Source organism: Bombina bombina, chromosome 4 (assembly GCF_027579735.1).
Source record: "Bombina bombina isolate aBomBom1 chromosome 4, aBomBom1.pri, whole genome shotgun sequence".
Taxonomy (NCBI): domain Eukaryota; kingdom Metazoa; phylum Chordata; class Amphibia; order Anura; family Bombinatoridae; genus Bombina; species Bombina bombina.
The window spans coordinates 730,792,746-730,812,041 of NC_069502.1; the positions used below are offsets into that span (position 1 = coordinate 730,792,746).

Here is a 19,296-nt window from a genome sequence, read left to right on the forward strand (position 1 = left end):
TTAAAAAGCCACTTTATATAGTATAATACTCTTATTTTTCTTTATAATAATAGTTTAGAACATAAACAACAAATTAAATTAGATGCAACAGCATATAAAACTAACATTAGCTTTTAATTAGTTTTTTTAAGCAATTATTTAGTAAATACATTATTTGTACAAAATTTCACAATAAAAAATCTTAATGAAATGACATGAATGACAACTGAAAAGAAAAAAAAAACCCTCAAAAAAACAACAACTTTAGCAGAGAACAACTAAATCAGCAGTAATATTTGTGGCGTCCTTGAACAGTAATGAGCAGGGTATATCTTTTTTCAAATAATATTCAGTTAGATCAGATTTTTGGGACAACAAAGGCAAAGTAAATTCTTCTGCTTCAAATCAGTGGATAGTAACTTTTTTGATTTTGCGAGCAAACATTTAGTGAGCTGAAAGATAAATATACTGTTTAGTCAGTTTCACAGGATACAAATAAACTGTACTAATTCAAAAGACATTTGGTGTCCAGTGTGAAATAAAGAGAGTTTTAGACAGAAAGGGATCCGTCATGAGCAAGGAACCTAGATAGAAGAAAAGATATTAACTTTGTCCATTAAGAGGATGACCATTACTAAAAAAGATCAGTTTTTATTACCAACTATAATTCGAGCGCTATAAAGAAGGTATCGTTTAAGCATCGACTAACTCTGTTTAGAGATCCAGTACTAAGACTGGTACTGGACGATAGACAAGTTGTTTCTTTAAAAGAGCCTCTACTCAGTAAAGTGGTTATTTCCAGTGGCGTCACTAGGGTTGGTGTCACCCGGTGCGGTAAGTTATGGTGTCACCCCCCCCCCTCCCCAGAAAGCAGATACACACAAAAACACAGGCACACACACATACAAACACTCAGACACACTTAAAAACATACTCAGATGCACACACAAACACTCGGAAACACACTCAGACACACACAAAAACACACACACAAAAACACTGAGACACACACACACACACACACAAAAACACTGAGACACACACACACACACAAAAACACTGAGACACACACACACACACACAAAAACACTGAGACACACACACACACACAAAAACACTGAGACACACACACACACAAACTCAGACACACACATACAAAATATGTAAACTGCACTGCATTAATTATAAAGCTCATGCCTAGAGCTGCTCCCTGGCTCAGCAGAGCATCAAATGAAAGATAAACAGAGCACTCTAAAATAAATCACTGAAGAAAAGGTTTAGGCATGCGAACTATGAAAATTCTGCTCTCAGACTCTGTTCCAAGTCGGTCAGTGCACAGCCCTGGGCCGCATGTCACTGAGCAGTGAGCACAGATAGGCAGGCAGGTTTTGGCTAGCAACGCAACTTTGCAAGCCCCACGGTACGCCCACAACATTCATAGTGAAATTGGGCAGGGGAGGAGCAAAGTACAAACAAGCATAAGCAGCCGGGAAAACCAATTGTTGAAATTGCAGCACTGGCTCAAGGGGCAAAAAAATTGTGTGTCTACAACTTCCCCAGTCCCACTAATGTTCACAAATGCCAGCCCCTCTAATAAAATAATCTATGCATCTCAACATTGTATTTCTATGAATTTCAATAAAATTAAAAAAAAAAAATTTTTTTTTTTGGTGTCACCCCCTGGAGGGTGTCACCCAGGTGCGGCCCGCACCCCCCTAGTGACGCCACTGGTTATTTCTAAAAATAAAATGCTTAAAAGTTCATCCACAAGAGGCATCTATAGATGTAGCAATAGGGGGTGTTCCATGTGGAAATACATCACACATGGAGCTGGTACAATATCTTAAAATACTACAGCAGAAACGTTTGATAAAAGATTGATTGACATGTTATACGAGTTATGTAGTAAATGTTTTCTCGTGTAAATGTGTGATCCAGTATTTTACGTATTACACGTAAAGTAAGACAAAGCTGGAGAAAGCACCTTAGAAAGCTTAAATAAAAAGGTTAATTGAAATGTATTAAAAGGTTAGCGGACAAGCTTCTCAACTTGGGAAGTTGTCCGCTTGTCTTCACGGCATAGAGGCAGTGGATCCTGTACGTCCGCTGCCCATATGTATCATTACACGCTCAACTGAGCATGTAAGGCCCGCTCCTTCTCTCACATAACCAATCACGTGAGAGAAGTCAGTTAATCTACCTGAGGGAGTTAGTTCGGGGTGATTTCTCTTCACCACCTTGAATGACTGCTGCTTCTCAAATTGCGGGAAGGAGGTTCACTTGTGCGAACCTGCCCTGCAAGGGCTAAGAAGCTGCTCTGTAAATGGAGCCCATAGTGTATTGGAGCCCACTATGTTTAGTATGGTAATAGGATGGTTTAAAGACAATCCAATGCCGATACACAGGATTCATTCTTGGGGCACTGTTTGTAAAGGAAAAGTGTCGTTGCTGAAAGAAAAAAAAAAAAAACTGTGAAAACTGCTTCAAATAAGGGAAAACAAAAATATGTGAATAATATTATAATTTAAAGGGATATAAAGGTCAAAATTTAAAGGTGCATTTAGATATTAAATAAAGGCATTTTTGCAACATACATCCATTAGCAAAAATGCTTCTAGTAAAAGTTATTACTGTTTTTAAGCAGAACACGCATACACTGGACATTTCCGTTGAATTAGCATTCAAACACCCCAACCTCTCAGAAAGTCAGCAGTGGCTTGTATAACGGTCTTCACTCTCTGAGCAGACATGGTGTTATACGTAGCATATGTGAGAATGCTACTGAAATAGTAATAACTGTTACTATTTATAGAGCATGCAAGGTCAATACGTACTAGTATATAGATCGATGACCATCCACTTTGCTAGGAAACTAGTTTAGGAAATGAATTGTGAATACTCTAAATACAGTTTGTTTGTTTTTTTGTTTGTTTTTTTAAGTATGTACTGAATTTCCTAGGAAAAAAAGTAAAAGTTTTGCCCTGCTGCTTATATGTTTAAAAACAAGTTACTACATAATGTATTATTCCCAGGTTAGTAATAATTTATTATTATTTATTACACAGTATATATATTTCATGCGACGGAATAGATGTGGGTGTATGGTAGTGCTTTATACTTAGTACATAGAATCATTAGTTATGCAAATGTACCCTCTATGGGGGGGGGGGAGACGCAACAACCACAACATAATAATTAAACATCTGCATTTGTAGTTTTCGTGAGGTCACAAATGCCGAAGATGGGGGCTACCCGTGGCATTTGGATCTTTTCAGAGCAGTATGTCCTCTTACGAAAGTGCAACACACTAAGATTTGGATTTGTACACAAGAAAAATAAGCTGAATGCCACTGGTGGCCGCCATCTTCAGAAATCATGACCTCACGAAAACTACAAATGCACATGTCAAATAATAATGATATAAGTAATTCTCTGGTCAGAATTTTAATTTCTGATAATCACTGGTGCCACTTTAATAAACAAGACTATCATATTTTTTAACTCTCATGTTTCTAGTATATTTTAAACAATATTGCCACATGAAAGTTATAGGTCCAGATTAGTGGAGCAAAATTGATAGCCCAAAATCTGACATTACAAATCCATAATAAAAAAGAATGACCATAGAATGTTAGAGCAACATTATTTAAGAATTTTTAAGCCAACATTTTTTAGTGCACCCATGCCAAATCGTTCCAATTACAAGTGGTGAGTTATGTGTTGCGCTCAAGCGTAACAGACCTGAAGTATAGTGTTAGGACTACAATCACTTTATATTGTGTGAAGAATTAAAGGGGCAGTCTAGTCCAATGAAACTTTAATGATTCAGATAGGGCATGCAATTTAGACAACTTTAAAATTTACTTTTATAATTAAATTTGCTTTGTTTCCTTGGTATTCTTTGTTGAAAGCTAAGCCTAGGTAGGAAGTCTGTCAAAAACAAAAATAAATAAAGGGCCAGTCTGCAGAGGCTTAGATACACAGAGGTAAAAAGTGTATTAATATAACAGTGTTTTTTTATGCAAAACTGGGGAATGGGTAATAAAGGGATTATTTATCTTTTTAAACAATAACAATTTTGGAGTAGATCGTCCCTTTAACCCCTTAATGACAACTGACGTACCAGGTACGTCATGCATTAACAAGCAGTTAATGACAATAGACGTACCTGGTACGTCAGTTGTCTAACAGAGTGCTGGAAGTGATCACAACCACTTCCAGCAGCTCTGAGGGTATTGCAGTGATGCCTAGATATGGAGGCATCCTGCAATACCCCTTTACAAGCTTCCGATGCAGAGAGAGCCACTCTGTGGCCCTTTCTGCACTGGTAGCGATGGTGCCGATGGTGCCGTTTGACCGGGTGGGAGGAGGGATCGTGTGCGCGCGTGCACGAGGGCGTGCACGTGGACGCGCGTGCACGCATTAGCCACACTGACACCAATGAAGTTAGGAAGGGGGAAAAAAAGTTAAAAAATTTTTTTTTCCATATAAAAGGATCTGGGAGGGGGAGGGGGTGGGGGTATTGTGGGGGGGGGGCTGCTACACTACAGAAATAATTAAAAATAAAAATAAAAGTTAAAAATAAAATTAAAATACTTTGGTTTGTGGGGCCAAACTGGGTACTGGCAGACAGCTGCCAGTACCCAAGATGGCGGTAATTAGGTAGGGGAGAGGGTTAGAGAGCTGGAGGGGGGGATCAGGGAGGTTGGTGCTAAGGAAGGGGTTCATCACAACTAAAATATTTTATTATTTTTATTTAAAAAAAAAAACTCTTTTATTTAGTACTGGCAGACTTTCTGCCAGTACTTAAGATGGCGGGAACAATTGTGGGGTGGGGGAGGGAAGAGAGCTGTTTGGGAGGGATCAGGGGGTGGGATGTGTCAGGTGGGAGGCTGATCTCTAAAATTAACCCTGCAAGCTCCTTACAAGCTACCTAATTTAACCCCTTCACTGCTGGGCATAATTCACGTGTGGTGCGCAGCAGCATTTAGCGGCCTTCTAATTACCAAAAAGCAACGCCAAAGCCATATAAGTCTGCTATTTCTGAACAAAGGGGATCCCAGAGAAGCTTTTACAACAATTTCTGCCATAATAACACAAGCTGTTTGTAAATAATTTCAGTGAGAAACCTAAAATTGTGAAAAATGTAAAGTGTTTTTTTTATTTGCTCGCATTTTGCGGTGAAATGGTGGCATAAAATATACCAAAATGGGCCTAGATCAATACTTGGGGTTGTCTACTACACTACACTAAAGCTAAAATTAACACTACAAGCTCCCTAATTAACCCCTTCACTCCTGGACATAAAACACGTGTGGTGCGCAGCGGCATTTAGCGGCCTTCTAATTACCAAAACGCAACCACAAAGCCATATAAGTCTGTTATTTCTGAAAAAGGGGATCCCAGAGAAGAATTTACAACCATTTGTGCCATAATTGCAGAAGCTGTTTATAAATAATTTCAGTGGGAAACCTAAAGTTTGTGACAAAATTTGTGAAAAAGTGAACTTTTTTTTTTTTTTTATCGCATTTGGCGGTGAAATGGTGGCATGAAATATACCAAAATGGGCCTAGATCAATACTTTAGGATGTCTTCTAAAATAAAATATATACATGTCAAGGGATATTCAGGTATTTCTGACAGATATCAGTGTCCCAATATAACTAGCGCTAATTTTGAAAAAAAGTGGTTTGGAAATAGTAAAGTGCTACTTGTATTTATTGCCCCATAAATTGCAAAAAAAGCAAAGAATGTGTAAACATTGGGTATTTCTAAACTGAGGACAAAATTTAGAAACTATTTAGCATGGGTGTTTTTTGGTGATTGTAGATGTGTAACAGATTTTGGGGGTCAAAGTTAGAAAAAGTGTGTTTTTTTCCATTTTTTCCTCATATTTTATCTTTTTTTTTTAGTAAATTATAAGATATGATGAAAATAATGGTATCTTTAGAAAGTCCATTTAATGGCGAGAAAAACGGTATATAATATGTGTGGGTACAGTAAACGAGTAAGAGGACAATTACAGCTAAACGCAAACACTGCAGAAATGTAAAAATAGCCATTGTCATTGCCAAGGGTAAGAAAATTGAAAAATGGTCCGGTCATTAAGGGGTTAAACCATTGACATCCAAAATAGAGATATAGCCCTTATTTAACCTGGCTTCAACCAATGAAACTTTAGAAGAAGAAGCATATCATTTTATAAAGTCATGCTGCAAAAGAACAGGATTTATTTAATATAAAGCAAACTGCATGTGCCAGAAATAGAACCAGCTACCATTATCATTTTTAATCATAACCTAACAGCCTTTTTAGCAAGTTTTTCTATTCCTAATGTCACATAGAAAAATATGTAAACTTACTTAAAGGGCCATGAAACAAACATTTTATTTAATGATTTGGATAGAGCATACAATTTTAAACAACTTTCCAATTTACTTCTTTATCTAATGTGTGTAGTTCTTTTGATATTGTTTGTTGAAAAGCATACATAGGTAGGCTCAGGAGTTGGGAGCTAGCTGCTGAATGGTGGCTGCACAGATATAACTCTTACCATTGGCTTACTGCATGCTTTGCATGCAAGGTAAAAAGTACCGACTTGAAGAATAATTATACCAAATATCAGCTAAATTTGACATTCTCGCTCTCTCTCTCTGATTTATACATATAAACACACATAATAACTCTGAAATACAGCTTATGCCACAATTTTTCTACAGCTGCTTTTCACAGACGTAGTTTGCTTCTTGAGCATTTTTACTAATTTTTTTGCATCACTGCACCAAAGAAAGGAAAAGTGAGTAATAGTTATATTACTTTATGTTTTAATATTTTTTTTATTTTATTCAGCATTACATCCTTTTGGAAGAGGTCATCAAACCAAATAGAGAACTAAAAGCCTGAATGCCATTTAATTTTGGTGAGTCTATGAGTAGTAAGTTTATAAAATGTCTTTGTGACAGTTTTGCACTTTTTGCTTTCTCTTCGTTTCCTTTGTTTCACATTGCACTTGCATTTTGTTTGTCTCCTTGTTTTAAAAAGGCTGATAAATAAGTACAGAAAACCTATTTACATCTAATCTGCTCTACAAACCAAAATTCTGGACATCTAAACATGAGCTACAGACATTCTCTGGTTTTAATATATTTTTCTGTTTCGCTTCATGACAAATACATTCTACAACCAAATGATCTTCACTAAAAAAAACAAAATATGTAGGCTTAAAAAGAAAAGGCAGTTACATATTTATAACATAAAAATTATTATACCTATCCGTTACTAGAAAATTACATAATTATGTTTCTCACTAAGGGACAGATTACGAGTGGAGAGCAAAATTGTGCGTTCGCAAGTGCAATATTTGTGCTCCGCTCGTAATACCAACTCATGCAAATGTGGGCTGGTACTTTGAAGTTCGGCTCAGCTCGCGTTCGCATTTCATGAAACCTTTGCACTCAATCGAGTCCTTCCATAGGCTACAATGTGAGCCTTGTTCTCATGTCATGAGACACGTCATGAGAAACTAGAGCAGAGAAGGGGGTAAGTCACTGAGAAATGGGCAGCAAATATTTTAAAAATATAAATACAGGTTGCCCTCGATTTATGCCGGTTCAATTTGCGCCGTTTCAGAATAACAACCTTTTTTTCAGTCATGTGACTGCTAGTGAAAAGCAGTGCATTGATTAAAATAGCCAGTAGGTGGAGCTATCCGCTGTGCTGCAGCAAAGATATGCAAACCCAAGCACACAAACAGGCTGGAATTAATTAGTCTAGCTAGACATGAGCTACCGAGCAGCTTTCATAGAAACAAGATCTTCCTGTCTATAAATCAGTCTAGATTGGAATGCATAGAAAGAACTGTTTGCAGAAAAATGCAAGTAAAGTCTGTTTTGTGTGATTATTTAATAAGGTTTATAATGCAGTTTAGCCAATGTTTTTGTTCATTTAACTTAATTTAATTATATATTCTGTGTTGTGTGATTATTTGATAATGCTGTTTAGCATTTAAAATCTTCATTTCAAAGCTTTAAAAATAATGTATTAGGTGTCACTTATGACAATTTTGAGAGGGGTTTGGATATTAATGGCTCTGTGTTGAGTTATTTCAGGGGGACAGCAAATTTACACTGTTATACAGGCTATACACTCACTACTTTACATTGTAGCAAAGTGTAATTTCTTCAGTGTTGTCACATGAAAAGATATAATAAAATATTTACAAAAATGTGATGGGTGTACTCACTTTTGTGATTGTGAGATACTGTGTATTGAGATATATATATATATATATATATACATACACATATATATACAGTATATATATATATATATATATATATATATATATATACTTATATATTTATGTGTTAGTATGTGGATATACACATATTAATACATAAATATATATGTATATAAGCATATACATATATATTTTTAGAGAACACACAGTCCCCATTGACCGCAATATAAAGACACTTTTCATTCCCTTTTTTTCATAACACACCACACACCCGCTCAATTTAACCCCTAAAAACTGTCTAGTGCAGTTATTTTATAAAATAATAAAAATGCTACAATTTAAAAAAAAAAACTACAACACACATTATTTTGGGGGCAATTGGGGGACATTTAGAAAATTAAACAGAGAACTGATCTCATTTTTCGGAAATTTTCGCGAGCTCGCTGTAGCAATAACCAGCCACCGGTTTGCAAGCGTGATAAATTAGCGCTCCAATTGTAATCTAGCCCTTAAAGGGACAGTCAAGTCCAAAAAAAACTTTCATGTTTTAAATAGGGCATGCAATTTTAAACAACTTCCCAATTTACTTTTAGCACCAATTTTGCTTTGTTCTCTTGGTATTCTTAGTTGAAAGCTAAAACTAGGAGGTTCATATGCTAATTTCTTAGACCTTGAAGACTGCCTCTAATCTGAGTTTTGGATTTGGTGACCGCCATAAAACTGAAAAGCCCAAGCAATAATGGCACTTTTACAGGACAAAATAAGGAATCTATTTTGACGTCTTTTTCTTTATCTAAATTGTGCTGAAATTATTATAAATGGTTACAAAGAAAAGTGCCAAAAATGCCTCTTTCCATTTTTCTGACATTTTTCAGTATTAAATGCCTATTTATTGTTAGTTTATGTATCTACATATGGTATCACAAGAAAGCCCTGTTTGTCTGTTAAAAAAAAACAGAGAGTGGATAATTATGGTGAAACCAATACAGAACAAAAATACCAAAATTGTCTGTGTAATTTAATCATGGAAACTGGGAAAAACGTCTGTCTTTAAAGGATTAAAACAAAATAATGACAAATTTACTAGAACAACCCTCTGCATATTTCCCTATTGTTAGATAATGAAGTGACCTAACAGACTGGCACTACCTGGTATCGTTTGCATTGAAGAAGGGTTTTTGTTGAATAAAGTCGCTGCCAAGAGCCGGGTGGCGACCCGCAGCAAAGTTGGAATGGTTCCTCGTGTCGGAAGAGATATTTCGATTGCTGTGGCAAGAAGAGAAGTATCAAGAAGAAAGGTCATGATTACAAAAGATGGCTCATGTTTAAGAAACAACATGCACGAAGCGTGATTTCATTATACATATAGGTAAACTGCCTAACTGCTGAAAGAGATTACAATAGCAGTGATAGTCAAACTCATACAGTTAAATGACTGGTTTCATAAATTCTAAAGCTTTCCTCGTTTGAAGGAGACCGGGTACGTTTAAACAGCTTTGCATGACATGAAAGAACAAGTAATTGTTCTCTACAGAAGGAAGTTCCAGTTGGATGGATAGCACTATCTCTGGATAAGTGAGAATACCAGGTCTTCCTCAGAGAAGAAAAACATGGTATATGATAAAAATCAATGTAGCTTTATTACAAATGAATAGATTTTCAGGTTAAAAGGTCCATTTGGAATACCAGTGAAAAACATGCAGAGGTCTCCATACAGTGTACACATATTTTAACCAGGGGCGGACTGAGACCAAACTTGGCCACCGGTTAAAAAATAGGGAAGATTCCCCCAACCTGCCTCCTATGCCCCTTTCTCAACACCCCGTCTGCCTGCCTCACCCCCCCCCCCAGGGTCCCCATGACCTTAGGCTGAGCCCCCAGGGCCCCCACCCTACAGTGCCAGACCACACACTACAGGGCCCTCAGAGCAACAGACCTCTTATCAAGGCACAGGCCAACCACTCCAGGCACAGGGCACCCACTCTACTTAGTTACTGCTAGAGCAGCTGTCCGCACTGCACTAGTTCCAGATTATCTGCTGCCCAGCTGGTAACCACTAGCACAGCTGCCCCATACTAAAAGTGACCTGCCTGCTGCCACCTGCTCCCTTACTGTCACAACCCCTAGAGTAGCTCAACTGTCATAATTTTCTTCTAATGTAAATTTGCAATTTATATTTTAATTAATCCTAGTTTCTCTAGTAATACCAATAAAACAGAAATAAAATCAGTGAAAGAAACAACAGGTAAGTAAGGGGAAAAATAAATCTTCCTCTGATGAATTATGGTTTAAAATTGAGATATGGTTTAAAATTGAGATATAATAAGGATTGAGATATAAAAATGTTCCAGGCAAAATATGTTTACAAGTTGGTCAAGAAGACGAAAAGGTTGGTTTGATCCAAACCAATATTTCTAAGAATTTCTTGTTAGTTTTTTTCTCACTAGAATATTACAGCACCTGCCTTTACTATGTCTAACGTAAAATGAAAATGCTTTGAAGAGCTTGAGACATGCTTATTAATAACAAGAAAGTAGGTGGATTTGTTAATAGAGGGAAAGCAAAATGACAAAAACAGTGACAAGGCCTGCTGTCATGTTACATCTAACCAGCACATCCTTTTTTGCTATTACTACAAGTAACCCACCTGACTGCATTGTATACAGGATTAAATGACATAAGTAGGGCAAGTGACATATGATGATTAATGTGTCAACAAGAAAGGAGACTAAATATTAACTTCAGATCAGTTTGCTAACAGGCAGGGTTATACACAGAAGCAATAAAACGTTCCCAGTTCAACTGTAGATAAAATCTAAAAGCTTTTATTTGAAGATGCACTAAAACCATTGGTTTTAGTGCATCTTTGACTAAAAGCTTTTGGATTTTATTTGCAGTTGAACTAGGATTGTTTTATTACTATTTCGCTCGCTCTTCGGCAGACTTCACCCAGCTCCTGTTGGATACAGTTAAACGATAACTCCCGATGTGCTAACTGCAAAGTAATTTGTATCAATTTATTTATTACGGACTGAAGGCAGGGAGTGTATGTCTTCTTTTCCCCTATGGATCAGTTTTGTGACAATGTAGGTTAATATTGTTTCTATAACACAATGGCAGTGTGTAGATTTTGTTATACGCTCTGACATCATTGTGATTAGATGGTGTCTTTCTGATTAATTTACATTTACAACTTAGTTGGCGGCTTGGGTAAACTGTAAACAAGGATATTATCTTTCTCTCTAGGCCGATAGGTATGGTTTAACATAACAAATGTTAAAATGCTTACATGAGACTTGCAACTCCGCATAAACATCCCCCAGTCTCGGGTGGACTGCTGCAAGTCGATACGGATTACAGGTACTTGCTACATTTTATATATCTCGTGTCATTACACGCTCTCCTCATTGCGCCCATAAGTATTTATATATATATACACACACACACATATATATATATATATATATATATATATATATATATATACACACACACACATACAAACACACACAATATTTCAGTAGTGAAATGAGGTTTATTGGATTAACAGAAAATGTGCAATATGCATCCAAACGAAATTTGACAGGTGCATAAATTTGGGCACCCCAACAGAATATTGCATCAATATTTAGTAGAGCCTCCTTTAGCAGAAATAACAGCCTCTCGACGCTTTCTATAGCCTGTAATGAGTGTCTGGAGTCTGGATGAAGGTATTTTGGACCATTCCTCCTTGCAAAACATCTCCAGTTCAGTTAGATTTGATGGTTGCCGAGCATGGAAAGCCCGCTTCAAATCACCCCACAGATTTTCAATGATATTCAGGTCTGAGGACTCAGATGGTCATTCCAGAACATTGTACTTGCTCCTCTGCATAAATGCCAGAGTAGATTTTGAGCAGTGTTTTGGGTTGTTGTCTTGTTTAAATATCCAGCCCTAGCGTAACTTCAACTTTGTGACTGATTCCTCAACATTATTCTCAAGTATCTGCTAATATTGAGTGGAATCCATGTGACCCTCAACTTTAACAAGATTCCCAGTACCGGCACTGGCCCCACAGCATGATGGAACATCCATCAAATTTTACTGTGGGTAGCAAGTGTCTGTCTTGGAACGCTATGTTCTTTTGCCGCCATGCATAACGCCCCTTGTTATGACTAAATAACTCAATCTTTGTTTCATCAGTCCACAGCACCTTCTTCCAAAATGAAGCTGGCTTGGCCAAATGTGTGTTTGCATACGTCAAGCGACTCAGTTTGTGGCGAGTGTGCAGAAAAGGCTTCTTCCTCATCACTCTCCCATACAGCTTCTCCTTGAGCAAAGTGCGCTGAATTGCTGAACGATGCACAGTGACACCATATGTAGCAAGATGATGTTGTAGGTCTTTGGAGGTGGTCTGTGGGCTGTTTTTGACCGTTCTCACCATCCTTTGCCTTTGCCTCTCAGATATTTTACTTGCCCTGCCACTTCTGGCCTTAACAAGAACTGTGCCTGTGGTCTTCCATTTCCTCACTATGTTCCTCACAGTGGACATCGACAGCTTAAATCTCTGCAATAGCTTTTTGTAGCCTTCCCCTAAACCATAATGTTGAACAATCTTTGTTTTCAGGTCATTTGAGAGTTGTTTTGAGGCCCCCATTTTGCCACTCTTCAGATGAGAGTCAAAGAGAACAACAACTTGCAATTGGCCACCTTAAATACCTTTTCTCATGATTGGATGCACCTGTCTATGAAGTTCAAGGCTTAATGGGCTCACCAAACCAACTGTGTGTTCCAATTAATCAGTAGTTACAGGTATGCAAATCAACAAAATAACAAGGGTGCCCAAATGTATGCACTGACAGTTATTTGATAGATCAAAATGAAATTGCTGATCCAAACACCCAATTATTTATAAATGAAAATCATGGAAATTGTCTGGGGTACCTAAACTTTTGCATACAACTGTGTATGTGTATATATATATATATATATATATATATATATATATCTTCTGCAGAGGATTAAAGGACATATATATATATATATATATATATATATATATATATATATATATAAATCCTTGATTGTAAGCAAATTTTATCATTGAGTATTATTAGATTGAGCTCATATTTGTGGATTAAACCATTTATAATACACATGGTTGTACACAAAGCAAGTATACAGTACACACTAGCTGATTGCCTCCAAATGTTCTGAAATAATGTCAAACAAATTCATATATTCAAACAGGTATCTACAGAAAAAAAAAATCAAACTTTAAAATACTGTCAAATTCTAAAGTGTATTCAAGAAAATTATATTTAAAACCATTACAAAAGTTCAATAATCAAAGATAACCAAATTTAACAGTCACTGTTTAATAATAAAATGTGCATGTTCACAAATTAAAGCTAAATGATTACATGTCTGTATGAACTGAGTATCTTAAAAAAATTATTTCAGAACAGCAGTAACATAGTAACTGAATCTGCACAGAGTGGCTTTCCTCCTACTCTCGCATTAACTCCTTAGTGACCAGACCATTTTAAAATTGTCTTACCCTTAAGGACCAGAGCTATTTTTACATTTCTGCTGTGTTTGTGTTTAGCTGTAATTTTCCTCTTACTCATTTACTGTACCCACACATATTATATACTATTTTTCTCACCATCAAATGGACTTTCTAAAGACAACATTATTTTCATCATATCATATAATTTTCTATAAAAATAAAATAAAAAATATGATGAAAAAAATGAAAGAAAGAAAAAACACTTTTTCTAAATTTGACCCCCAAAATCTGGTACACATCTACAACCACCAAAAAACACCCATGCTAAATCATTTCTAAATTTTGTCCTGAGTATAGCAATACCTCATTTTTACATGTCCTTTGCTTTTTTTGCAAGTTATAGGGCAATAAGTACAAGTAGCACTTTGCTATTTCCAAACCATTTTATTTTTCTTCAAAATTAGTGATAGTTACATTGTAACACTGATATATGTCAGGAATCCCTGAATAACCCTTCACATGTATATATATATATATATATATATATATATATATATATATATTTTATTAGCCAACCCAAAGTATTGACCTAGGCCCATTTTGGTATATTTTATGCCACCATTTCACCGCCAAATGCAATCAAATAAAAAAAATTGTTCACTTTTTCACTAACTTTTTCACAAACTTTAGCTTTCTCACTGAAATTAATTACAAACAGCTTGTGCAATTATGGCACAAATGGTTGTAAATGCTTTTCTGGGATCTCCTTTGTTCAGAAATAGCAGACTTATATGGCTTTAGCATTGCTTTTTGGTAATTAGAAGACTGCTGCTGTGCACCACACTTGTATTATGCCCAGCAGTGAATGGGGTTAATTAGGTAGCTTGTAGGGAGCTTGTAGGGTTGATTTTAGCTTTAGTGTAGTAGACAATGCAAAGTTTTGACCTAGGCCCATTTTGGTATATTTTATGCCACCATTTCACCGCCAAATGCAATAAAATAAAAAAAAAAGTTCACTTTTTCACTAACTGGTTAATTTTAGCTTTAGTGTAGAGATCAGTCTCCCACCTGACACATCTCACCCCCTGATCCCTCCCTGACCACCCTCAAACAGCTCTCTTCCCATCCCCACCTTACAATTGTCACCGCCATCTTAAGTTCTGGCAGAAAGTCTGCTAGTATAAAAATAAAGATTGTTTTTTTTTTTTTGTTTTTAAGATTTTTTTTTAAAGATTTTATCTTTAGTGTAGAATCCCCCATTACCCCCAACCTCTCTGTTACTCCCCCAAAAAGCTCTCTAAGCCTCCTACCTCGACCTATTGGCCACCATCTTATGTACTGACAGCTGTCTGCCAGTACCCATTTACTACAAAAATTGCCCTTTTTTGTTTAAAAATAAATAAAAGCCCCAATTTCTGTAGTGAAGCTGCCCACCCTTAATACCCTACCCACCCTCACAGATCCCTTCCAAAATATTTTTCCCTTCCCTTCTTTGACTGCTGTGTTGTTAGTGCAACACGCACGCGCTCCCGCCCCCACCACCTTGCACGCTCCAGGAACACAGAGGGGGACAGGATCGGATATTCACCATCGATGGGCTGCCCACCCGCCTACCTGCTATGGCTCCCACCCACCAACGATCGGTACCATCTCTGGCCGATGCAGAGAGGGCCACAGAGTGGCTCTCTCTGCATCGGATGCCTAAAAAATGTTTTTGCAGGATGCCTCAATATCGAGGCATCACTGCAATAACATGAAAGCGGCTGGAAGCGATCACGATCGCTTCAATCGCTTGAAAACCCTGAGGACAGGGTACGTCCTTGGTCATTAAGTGACCATTTTTGTAGGACGTACCCTGTACATCGTTGGTCCTTAAGGGGTTAAAGGGATATGAAACCCAAAAATCTATATATACACACACATACAGTATATACACACACACAGATCCATATAATTTTAAAGACCATCCAGCTAAAATTGAAGCCAATATGAAGCTAAAATGTTTCACAAATTCACATTAAATCAAATCATGCTAATTAATCTGTATTACAGTGCCCCCACCCAGCTACTTTATAATGCTACCCACCAACATTTTGTGGAAAACACTGCTACCACTTCTATTGCAGATCTCTGCTTGTAGAAATATTTTCCCCTTTTTATATTTATTTTTTTCATTTCCTCTTAACACATTTTATATGATTTCCTCTCCTTTTACCTGCTTATACTTTTATTGTAAACCTTTAGAGATAAGGCACCTACACAGTACAAACTATGTGTTTTATTTCTCATTAATTAAAACGAAGAAAACAAATCTTGGTAAATCATATTTCAACAAGTTAAATAAAAATGTCTAACTTAACTATAGACAAGTTCGGTTACTTAGCATAGCCTTTTTCACAGGTTTGAAAGCAGTAGCAGTTTTTGAATGATTTCTTGCACATGTTTTGACTTTTATATTGTGGGAATAGCTGCAAATCTATTATATGTATAAAAAAGGCACTCAGTCCTTTACATTGTTAAAGCTATCCCAGTGAACAATACATATAAATATTACAGCATAAATTGAAGTGTGAAGAACTGAAGTAAATAAAAATAGCTACAATCATAAATTAAAAATAAAGTACATTCAAGGGTAGTAATTCAGAATCAAATGTAAATTATTATTCAATAACTATGAATGCAAAGAATAAGACAATATTCTCCTCCAAAATGGGAAAAAAAACTAATGTTTGCTTTATAAATATTATCCATTGATATGATGAATATTCTAATGTTGGAAAAAAGCATAACTATACAAATTATATAAAGCAAAATATTGCTTTTTAAACAATGCTGTTCCAAGTATAGACTACCAAATAGTGTACACAACCATTCATTTGTGTAAGCTACATATTTGTTTTTATTTTGTAGACTGCTAGTCTGCTTTTAAAATACAGTAAAAGAAATATTAGGATAAAAAAATGGGTAAACTTCTCTTAGACAAATAACTTTCCAAACGTAGCTACAAAATCCACAACAAAGAAAAAAATATAAAAAAATATTTACACAAATCCTTTTTATATAAATGTTCACAAAAGCTGTTCTTCACTAAGGAAACATATATATATATATATATACACACACACACTCGATTATATATATATATAAAAATAAATAATAATAATAAAAAAAGCAAATTATATATATATATATATATATATATATATATATATATATATATACATACATATATATACATATATACATATATATACATAGTACAGAAGTCAGCACTCATTGGTCTTGTGTAATAAAACTTAGCATCTAATAGCCATATTAAAAAACAGCAAATATTTTGAAGCCTAACTGACCTCTTTGTCAATGCAAATACAAAAATCTTAGCTAAAGAGCTTCCCTCTTACACCCCTTATATACACTTGTGTGATGTGAATGCCAAACATCATGTGTGTGTGGATCAGTGATGGGTGTTGCACCGATGACATCATCTTGTGTTGCCGGTTGGCTCCGTACCATGTGACTTATGATCAGCTGAATATATATGATGATCGTATATATATATATATACACACACACACACACACACAATCTATGATTAAGCACCACTAGGAGGCGCAAAACATGTAGAACACTTCCTGTCTCCATTTACACCATTCGTTTTTAACTTTTTATTCCTAATAAAGTGACTTTTTTTTTTTTTATCTACCACAATAGTGGGCAGCCTTTAATATGTGTGAGGATAAATATCATTATAGTTTACTAGTCATGGGTAAAAGTTACTAGTAGATAATCAAAGTGGCTGCACACTATTGTTGTAGATAAAAAAAAATCACAATAATTATATATATATATATATATATATATATATATATATAAATAAAACACACAGATAAACCCCACCCAATGATTTAGAGTAGGTGTTAGATTACAGTAAATAATGGTCAAAAACATTACTTTCTGCAAACATTCCCTTGATCTTTAAAATGCAACATATCTCCTCTGTATATATATTAACAAGAAGTATAAAAATTACCATTATTAGACAATTTAACATTATTTGATTGCTTTTTCTAAAATGCCTGATGCACTGAAATATGGATGATATATAACCACATCTACACTATACAATATGAAATTAACGGAATGCACACAAGCTCTGTGAAAAACATACATTACATTTTTGTCTGCATCCATGCAGTATAGTAAAGAAGCAAAATAAATTTCTAGACTAAAACCTAAATAGTATGCGCTATTAGATCATTTTATTATTTATAACAAAATAAGATATATATTCTTGCTTTTTATTTGTTTTTCAAATTACCTCAGACAGATAAATTTGTCAAAATGAACTCATTTAAATTTGCAGAAGTATGTAAGGGTAATATGGACCAATTGGTTCACTCACTTTTATCTTAAACTGTTCAGCTGTTGGAGCCTTTTGTAAAGTTTGCATTGCTTATGTCCATACTCTTGACTAATGCCATGTATCACTCAACATAATATTAGTCACATTCTCTGGGATATTAATAATTTAAGGTGGGAGGGACACAAAATATCAATTGTGTGTGGCAACAGCAAGCTAACAACACTTAAAGGGACATTAAACAGTTTGAGATGGTAATATAAAATAGTAAATCCCATATATAAAAAATCTGCAATATACTTTTATTATTTATTTTGTCCCCTTTATTTTGTCCATTAAATTCCATTCTGAAATTGTGAGCTTTTCAGTTTGTGTTAGAAATGTTAGTGTAGAACACTGTTATATTCCACACAGCCACTGGCTGCACACTCAAGTGACCTATTTATAGCTGTCCCTAATTGGCCACAGCAGAGAAGGTAACCTAAGTTACAACATGGCAGCTCCCATTGTTTTATAGACACTCTGGGGTACATTTATCATAGTGCGAGCGGACATGATGCGATGTAGCGGATCATGTCCGCTGCACATCGATAAATCCCAACAGCATACACTGTCTGCATTTAACATTGCACCAGCAGTTCTTGTGAACTGCTGGTGCAATGCCGCCCCCTGCAGATTGGCCGCCAGCAGGGGGTGTCAATCAACACGATCGTATTCGATCGGGTTGATTTCTGTCCACGGCCTTAGAGCAGGCGGACAAGTTATGGAGCAGCGGTCTTTAGAGCCTCAAGGTTCGCGCGGAAACAGGGGCATCAAGCTTCATACGGTGCTTGATAAATCGGCCACTAAAACTTTACATTTATTTTGTCAATATTTAAACAGCTAATGAAACTTTACAAAATAATCTACATGTTATTCTCAGACTAATCTTTTCTTTGACTGCATCATTCTACCTAGTATTTATTTAGTGTTTAATGTCCCTTTAAATTAAAAGTCTCTAAAGAGGCAAATGTCCACCTCTGATTACTATCAATGTATTTTCCCCAAAAACTTTCTGTAAACAGAGTCTATAAATAATGGAATGCAGACTATAAATGATTTAATAGGAGCCTTTAAAACAGTTGTAATCAAAATTATTCAACCCCCTGAATAGAATACCTCACATCAGCACAATTATGCAAAACAGGTGTTGTCTCAAGCACACCTGATGCAACTAATCAAGAGCTT

At 35.8% G+C, this 19,296-nt stretch overlaps 1 protein-coding gene across 7 annotated transcripts in view; it reads right to left on the reverse strand.

Annotated features, from left to right (window-relative positions):
- MAP3K4 (mitogen-activated protein kinase kinase kinase 4) overlaps positions 1 to 19,296 on the reverse strand; it is a 481,171-nt gene that overhangs the window by 57,227 nt on the left and 404,648 nt on the right. For 5 of the 7 annotated variants that reach the window (XM_053710936.1, XM_053710933.1, XM_053710939.1 and 2 more), the window contains one exon: positions 9,368 to 9,484. The exons of the other annotated variants lie outside the window; for them this stretch is intronic. In XM_053710936.1, the coding sequence (XP_053566911.1) occupies positions 9,368 to 9,484 (117 nt within the window). The remainder of the gene's footprint in view (positions 1 to 9,367; positions 9,485 to 19,296) is intronic. 7 annotated transcript variants of the gene reach the window in all.